At 37.8% G+C, this 9,123-nt stretch overlaps 1 protein-coding gene across 1 annotated transcript; it reads left to right on the forward strand.

Annotated features, from left to right (window-relative positions):
* LOC109840266 lies at nucleotides 4,425–8,647 on the forward strand. Its single transcript, XM_020408840.1, has 2 exons — nucleotides 4,425–4,717; nucleotides 8,412–8,647. Exon 1 carries the CDS (start codon nucleotides 4,544–4,546, stop codon nucleotides 4,691–4,693), a length of 150 nt encoding a protein of 49 aa, XP_020264429.1. The 5' UTR covers nucleotides 4,425–4,543; the 3' UTR covers nucleotides 4,694–4,717; nucleotides 8,412–8,647.

Below are 9,123 nucleotides of genomic sequence, written 5' to 3' on the forward strand. Positions count from 1 at the left end.
GTCAACTGGATAAACGACAGAACCCAGACTGCGCTTACATGGTTTTCACGGTCGACCGGACCTTCTGCCGCGGTCGACCGAAAAAAGTCCAGAGACTTACTTAGCTCCAGAGTCCAGGCGCGGTCGACCGCACCAACCGCCGCGGTCGACCGGAAAAAGTCCAGAGACTTTTTCCTGTCTCGTGCACGTTCGTAGTCGACCGCCGAGACCACCGCGGTCGATCGTACTGCAGTTTTCCTGTTTCCTTCGTTTTGCTTCATCTAGCTTCCTGATTCCAGCTTTGGCTTCAACTTTGGGTCTACACTTAGACTAACACATTCGGAGCAACTCAGAAAGGCATCCTCGTTGTCAGCGCTACAGGGATTAGCAGCCCGTCGCCTGCAACACTCTCCAGCGAGGTGCCCTAGATTCTGACAATCGGTGCAAGCACAATAAATAGAAAATTTCGAACAACCGTGACTCTGGACGAGGAAGCTCAATTCTACGGAGAGTCCATCCACCAGCCAAAAGGCTTTCCTCCTACTGCGTTTCCTGTCGTATATCCTGGATCCAAATCTTCATGAGCTGAGTTTTGTGCTTCAGGCACGTTATCAGGAGTCAGACGTAAAAGGCAAGGTGGCCGTCTGTGATGTTGGTGGTTGTGTGGACAGAGTGCTGGGTGAGCTTCCATGATCCCGACGAACAGAAGTAAGACAAGGATACACTGCTCTCGCCGATGTGCTTGTTCTTCCTACGTCTTACGTAAGCTACTTAGACGGATCGGTAATCAAATTGTACACCAAATCAACTACGACACCAACGGCATCAATCTCTTTCCACGGTTCCCTTATAGGAAACACACCGTGCCAGCTCCCGTAGCAGCCTAGCTCCTCCTCCTCGAGAGGGCCGAATCAAGTGGATCCGAGCATTCTTAAGCCCGATATCATCGGACCCGGTGTCAACATTCTTGCATCATTGCCGTCCGATATCGGATCACCTGGGGTAAAATACAACATCGTCTCGTACCTCTGTGGACTAACCACTCAGATAGTCAGGCAAGCGCAATTGCTCACCGGACTGTCAAGTGTTCTAATATCGTTTCTATTTCAGGCGTGGATTTAAACTATCCTTCGTTGATGGTGATCATGGATGATATAGCATCGGTGACCGTAACATATACAGCGACTCACGTCAGAGAACTAGGAACGGCTTACAATGCTTGGATAAAGGCCCCATCGGGGACGAAGGTGAATGTGAGGCCGATATCAATGTTTCTTCTGGAAGACGAACCAGGAGGAGAAATATACAGTAACGATAACAAGAAGGGGAATTTGGACAGTAGCTTGTCCTCATGGCTGTTTGAGTTGGTATTCGTACCAAACGTACGAGGCGGCTAGCCCTATAATGGTGGAGGCTTCTGCTGCCGTTTCAGTCTACAGCTGATAACGAGCATGTGATGAATGGTTCTCAATCTATGGAACAAGCAAGCAAGTAATTCTTGATCAGTTGTTAATTAGTTGCTTCATACATTAAACAAATGAAGATGCGACATGATGTGTTAAAGAGAAGTGAGGTCATAAATGCGGAGGAAAATTAAGCTGGGCCTTTCTACAAACAGATCACGTGCTATCTAGATGAAGGAGAAACTGAAGACATATATGGTGACGGGAATTGGATTAATGATGATAATAATACCGGCAAGAAAGCAACATGAGATTCGTTCTCATTCATCATGTCACAATCAGTAACTTGATAGTGTGATCTAAAGTCATAACTAGAATAATTGTCGTAACTAGGAGTCGAAATGAACCGAGTAATTTACACATACTTTGATAATTGTTCAAGTAACTATTTGCTCATATTCGATTCGGTAGTTTATTTACCACAAGACAAATATTTTTTAGTATTCCAATTTACTAATGAATAGAATTTAACCAGATGTGTATTCGATTCGTTTATCTATCAAATATTCGTTTATAATTTGATCAGTTATTATTTATATTATTGCACGTATTGTGTCATATTTTTAACACACTTACCATTTCTACTTAAGTTTTATGTACTGATTTTAAAACTTATAAATAATCTTAATTTTTTTCTGACAAAAATTTTAATTTAAATATATATATATACATCATATATTATAAAGAAATAATTTTTATTTATAGATTTAAATACTATTTGAAAATTAAATTCTTTAGCGCAATATGCTTGATATTCGATAAGTATTCATGAATATTTATCAAATACAAAGTATTCGAGTTCAAATTCGAAGAACTCTATATATGAATATTAGAATACGCGGTCGAATTCGATAATTTTAAACAAATACAAATACAAACATTTTAGTATTCGATTTGATTCCATCATTTACTACCCATAGTTGTAATGAATCGGGAGATTTTCTGCGCTAAGATAAATAGTCTGCCATGCATGTGTTAGCCATGTGTGAGGAGGTTGCCTCGCAATTAAAGCCACATTAATCCTCATGGTACAATGCCTCTTCATATATCATAGGAACTAGTTACAATTGTTAACAATTATTTTTGGAAGCCCTATGGTATTGTTGATTTCTGTTTGTTTGCCTTAAAAAAAGGGAAATCAAAGAAAAGGAAACCTATTTCTAAGAAAAATAGGTTTTGGGATTGTTTGGTTGGCTAAAAAAAAAGGAAATCAAAGAAATGGAGATGAGATGAGATGAGATGAGTTGTCACCTTATTATAGGATGATGTGAGTGATTTTTTAAGAAAACTTGTTTTGATGTTGTTTGGTTGACGGAAAAAAATAAGAAAATGAATTATAAGAAACATATTTCTTGTAATAGGTTGTTGTTTTTTTTTTTGTTTGGTTATTTCTTAAAAATAAGAAAATAGATGAGATGAGATGAGTTGTCATTATATTATTGGATAATGTGACTCACACTTAAAGAAATTGTTTTCCTAGCTTTTTGGGAGGAAAACAAAGAAATGAAATGTTAATGAGATGAGATGAGTTGTCACAATCTTATTGGATGATGTGAGTGATTTTTAAATAGAGTGCTGCTACGGGGACCCAAAATATGGGGCCAAGGGAGGGGACAGGTGAGGTGTCCCCTCCGTATTGCATAATAAGTTGGCATGAGTTGGCATGACCAACTCATTATGCAATAGGGAGGGGACACCTCAACTGTCCCCTCCATTGGTCTCATATTTTGGGTCCTTAAATCATTTTCATTTTAAATATAAGATGAGATGAGTTGAGTGATGTTGTGGATGAAAATAATATTTTATTAGATGTGATGGATGTGATGGATGAGTTGTTGGATGAAAATAATATTTTATTAGATGTGATGGATGAGTTGTTGGATAAAAATAATATTATATTAGATGTTGTGGGTGAGTTTTAAGGATGGAAATGTATGAAATTGTACTTTTTGAGATTTCTTAGTTTTCATTTCTATTTTTTGGTTTTTTAGGAAATAACCAAACAGGCCCTTAAACTTAATACCCTGTAGTGTCATTTCGGCAGAGACCTAAACAACCAATTGGAAACATAAGAAATATCCTGGAAATATTTCTTAACAGGAGCTTTGGAATGTAGCTCAGCTTAATATGTTAGCATTAGGGGGTGAATTATAAAATATGTATACGAGGAGGGTACATTTGCAAATATGGTTAATGTGGTGTATGCACGTGTAAAAATGCGCCCACCGGCAACGCTCCTCCTTTCCCGTGTCGCCTTATGCAACGCTGTGCTCACTGTGCCCGGCCATCTGTAACTCTATCGCATCCCCTTCCAAACCTCTATATAAATAAGTAAATAATCTCAATCTCTATTGTTTTCCTAGCTTTTTGGGAGGAAAACAAAGAAATGAAATGTTAATGAGATGAGATGAGTTGTCACAATCTTATTGGATGATGTGAGTTCATTTTAAATATAAGATGAGATGAGTTGAGTGATGTTGTGGATGAAAATAATATTTTATTAGATGTGATGGATGTGATGGATGAGTTGTTGGATGAAAATAATATTTTATTAGATGTGATGGATGAGTTGTTGGATAAAAATAATATTATATTAGATGTTGTGGGTGAGTTTTAAGGATGGAAATGTATGAAATTGTACTTTTTGAGATTTCTTAGTTTTCATTTTTATTTTTTGGTTTTTTAGGAAATAACCAAACAGGCCCTTAAACTTAATACCCTGTAGTGTCATTTCGGCAGAGACCTAAACAACCAATTGGAAACATAAGAAATATCCTGGAAATATTTCTTAACAGGAGCTTTGGAATGTAGCTCAGCTTAATATGTTAGCATTAGGGGGTGAATTATAAAATATGTATACGAGGAGGGTACATTTGCAAATATGGTTAATGTGGTGTATGCACGTGTAAAAATGCGCCCACCGGCAACGCTCCTCCTTTCCCGTGTCGCCTTATGCAACGCTGTGCTCACTGTGCCCGGCCATCTGTAACTCTATCGCATCCCCTTCCAAACCTCTATATAAATAAGTAAATAATCTCAATCTCTATTGTATTGTTGTTTATTGATTTGAATTGCTCAAGAAATAAAAAAGGGGCCTAGAGATGCTGGGCCTGAGCTTCTCCTTGATCCAGCTGCTCATGGATGTGATGGTTGCAGGGATGTCCCTGATTTTGGTTCTGGGCATCTTTTCCTTTGTTGCCTCAATCCTTTGCTCTGCTGCTTTTCTCCATAACTCCAAGAATGTTTCTTAGATCATCGTGGCCGAGGCCCAGCAGGTTGAATTCCTCCCTTTTCTAATGGATTTTCTGTAATCGTGTTCATAATCAAGTCATGGGTTTGCTCTTGATTGGAGAACTTTAATATGAAATGATCATACAAAGAGCATACTGGACATAATACCCACTTTATTTGCTCTAAAGATATCAGAGTTTTAACCCTTTATTGACTTGTGATACTATGTACTTGTTTCCTTTTCTTTTCTTTTTTTGGGTTTTTTTTCCCTGGGAACTAAACTTGTAGTTGTTTCCTAACAGTTTCTGGGAGCTTGATTATACTTAAATTTTAGGTTATATTGATATGTTTTTGGGGGTGAAAATTCAAGTGATAGGTTGATTTTCATTTGGTTAAGATAGTGTTAGTGTTGGATTCATAATTAATTTTCGATTGATAGGATTGTATGAAGGGTGTAAAATCATTTAAAGATAGCCTTAAGTGTATCCTTAGGCTCTCTTAGTATGATCGGTTTCGGGCTAGGTAATATCTTATTTAGTAGTATCTTATTTTGTAGTTTCTGGGTTTTATGTTATGTGGGATAAATTTCAAGTTATTTAGGAGTTAGACCAATGGTATCATGTGACAAATGTTGCTGACAATGGTGTATATTTGACCAATGTAGTTTTGGTGTTAGTTTTTCACGTTGGTGTTCTGATTGGGAATAAAAGGGTTTGGATGAGCTTCAAGGGCTTCCTTGCATAAGTTATTTGGCTTTTTAGGTTTTCTTTAGCTCACCTTTTTCCCCCCCAGATATTTATTTATTTCCTTGATTATCTGCGCGAAGGATAGATTTCAATAATTTGGACGCATTCATTCTTTGATCCAACAAACCTTAAAATTTTTTGACCTATTGTCGCATATTGATGAATGTGAAGCTCTTCCTAAGGATCAGCTGAATTTGGTTTCCCTGCTTGGATTAGCTGAGAATTGCATTTCCGGTCATTTGTAATATAACAAATGGATAGCCCGTTCTTAATGGTGGATGTCGTTTTTGAAACGACAAGCTCATAGAGGTTGGCACATCTTAGAACCCTTTCATGGAAAATCAAGTATGTCGGTTTATACACTAGAGTAAATGCATGCAAACTCACACGTCAAATGGTAGGTCCACCTATGAGCTAACAGAGGCTCTCTTCTGCATGCATTCACGTTTGGCTATAGTTGATACCAGGACATGACAAACTTGCTAATTTCTTTTTCTGGAACCTTCTCATATTTGAGCATTTGAAATAGCTGTCCCCTTTTTTAAGGTTAAATGGTGATAGCGATCATTTTTGCATGAGAAGTAAATCTCAATATGCGAGTTGTAATTATGAGAAAAGGTACATGAGGTAAATCTGCTGAAGAAGATGCAGTTATAACAGAGCAACTTGTGGAGCAGTAGGTAGAAGAAGGAACTCTACATGATCACAAGGGCTTGTCTGAGATGATAACTTTAACTAAGATAACAGCATGTTTCAGCTGTGTGATAATAGATCAGGTACAATAATCTCTACAATATTGGAAATAGTGTTATCAAACTAGGATTGTGCACTGCCTTAACATTCTCAAGTGTCAACTGATGTGAGGTTCATTATAGTAACAAATGTTAGTAGATTAGTACCTTGAAAGCAAGGTAAAGCTATCAGTTAATAGTTGTTTCTAAAAGAAGTGACTTTAGGTATACTTTACTTTTCCATTTTCTGTGTGGTTTCTCTCGATATTGAAGCAGTTATGCTCGTGTGAAAGAGGAGACGGGATGTCAGGATAATGTGATAATGTTGATGAGCAAGCATGTAAATTCTAGAAAGGATATAATGAAGATGAAAACAAGTTGATGGATGCACACTGAAACTTGGAGATAAGGTGGAGATGAGTGCATAAATTAAATGAATTTGCATCTTGACATGGTTATTGTTAAATATTGTACATATATGTAGGGGTGAGCACGGTTCGGTTCAAACCGAAAAAACCGACCGAACCGACCCGAACCGACCCGAAAAAAGCGGTTTTATGAGGAAGGCGGTTCGGGTCGGGTTGACAATTTTTCAAACCGACCCGAACCGAACCAACCGAATATATTTGTGCCTTTGATTTGTGGGTTTATTGCTGTGTTCGATCACCATGAATAGCAGTTGCAGGGAATTGATTCATACATAACCAATGTTCTAATGAGTCAGCTCCTTTTTTTGTCTCCACAAAGACCAAAGTCAAAGCTTGCTACACAAAGACAAAGCAAGTCCGTTACTAAAAAATTACAACGTCAGAGTCTAGTATTTAATCCAAATTTAATCCAAAAGGACAAGTTACTTCACTTAAAAACAGTATACATACATGAGCAAGAATAATAAATTGAAGTGAAGTTAAAAAACAAATACATGCTGGCATAGGGTAATAATAATATATAAAAGATAAATTGAAGTGAAGTTATACTTGATGAAGTTAGAACCGAACAAACCGAACCGCACCGAACCGATTTGTAATGGTTCGGTTCGGTTTTGAATTTTAGGTGGTTCGGTTTGGTTGTTCAAATTTTGGTAAAAACCGACCCGAACCGAACCGTGCTCACCCCTACATATATGGTCCTTTTGTCCCTCGGTTAGAACACTAGAACAGTTCTCCTTTACCTTGTATATCAACCTTGCAATATCAATGAAAAGAATATCCCTTTTCTCCCAAAAGCTCTATATTTATCATGGTATCTATATTTATTATCGTATTAGAGCGGTCAGTTGGAGCGTGTCTCCTCGGCTGTGGCTCAGCTACAGTAGTCTCTAGAGTAGGGCGGGGAGACCTGTGGATGAGTTGGTACGAACGGACTCGGACTCTGGTCAAATCTTCATCATAAACTGGAATAAGCACCAACGGTATCTGCTATCAATATAGATGGTCCGAGAAGACGGGTTATTTGAGGGCTGTGAGCTGCTTCAAGAGGTCAAAGATATATGTGTAGAACTTGCGGATTGAGCAATCGCCCAAACGCTTCTACACCCAACCACACAATCACCGTTCCTTATGTGAAACTGATCTCTAACTAGCAGACCTCTTCACCAAAGGATCACACCACACATCGACATCTATTTCTTCTTGGCAAACTACCTGATCCCATTGCAGTTTGAGGGGGTGTTAAATATTGTACATATGTAGTCCTTTAGTCCTACATCGGTTAGGATTCTAGAACAGTTCTCCTTTACATTGTACGTAAATAGTGTAATATCAATGAAGAGTATCTCTTTTCTCCTAAACTATATTTATCAGTTACTAAGTTAAGGCACGTACAAAACTTTGTCCAGTCAAATTAAGTAGAGATTTACGTTCTTACTCATTAACTGTGAGATTTACATCCTTTCTCATTCTAGCTGAATTTGTAAGAGTTGTATTTGTGAGTAATAATATTTTCGTTTGTTAAATTAGATAATGTTTAGCTTCCAGAACGATTGGTTGGATGTTCTGTAGAAAATTGAAAACTATAGCAAATCTGGCATAAACACTATAGTTCTAAAACTTATGTCAACCAGATTTTGATCCGTCATTAAGATTATCCAGGGTGTTCAGTTGGGAGTTTCTTTATAACAGTAATTTCTTGTGTAAGCTGTACTGATATTGATTTTCTCGATGAGATGATAATGTTATTATTCATCTGTTGTATAGCTTGATTTTTCTGTTAGCAGTCAAAATTTTATACTGCTCTCCTCATCGATATCTTTGTCTTTGCAGGAATGTTTGCATTAATCATGTGAATTCTCAAAGGTGGATTTTCTGATGGAAGCCCGGCGCAATTGGGAGTTTGAATTTAGTCATTTGTATTTGCCGACATGTATCTTTCTCTAGGAACTTGTAACCTTATGGTGTTTCTATAATAAGCAGCAGGGAGAATGATGTTCAAAGATGAAACCAGCTTCGTTATACTCTAGTGTTTGTCAATGGCGAAAAGTTCTCTCTGAAACTTCTCAGATAGAGGTTGCATCTTCAGCTGATGTGATTTTATGTTGATCTCATTTCATGAAGAGGTGTATGAAACATCAGGGACACCAACTTGCAATCCAAGGCTTGTAACCACTTCCTGGACGCAAGAATAAGCAGATGAGAGCTTCAAATAAGAAACGGGAGAAATCCTGCAATTGCCAGGATATAGATTCCACAGTAACTGAGAGGGATCTCATTTTCAGGGTACCCAATGACTACCCATTTTGGGGGAAATTTGCTACTGAGGTCACTTGAATCATATAAAAAGGGCATCACATGCTCCAACACAGATTTTAAAGTTAGTGATTGCATGGATACAATATTGGTGACATGCACAAATACATGCACAGTTTTATGCACAGTTTTGAGTCAAATTAATTATATTTTGATTCGAGAAGACATTGATCACATCAGAACCCATTTTAAAGGAACTTTTTAGCCAAGAAAAGCCTTAGGCAGCGTT

The sequence above is a fragment of the Asparagus officinalis genome, chromosome 5 (assembly GCF_001876935.1).
Source record: "Asparagus officinalis chromosome 5, Aspof.V1, whole genome shotgun sequence".
Classification (NCBI taxonomy): Eukaryota; Viridiplantae; Streptophyta; class Magnoliopsida; order Asparagales; family Asparagaceae; genus Asparagus; species Asparagus officinalis.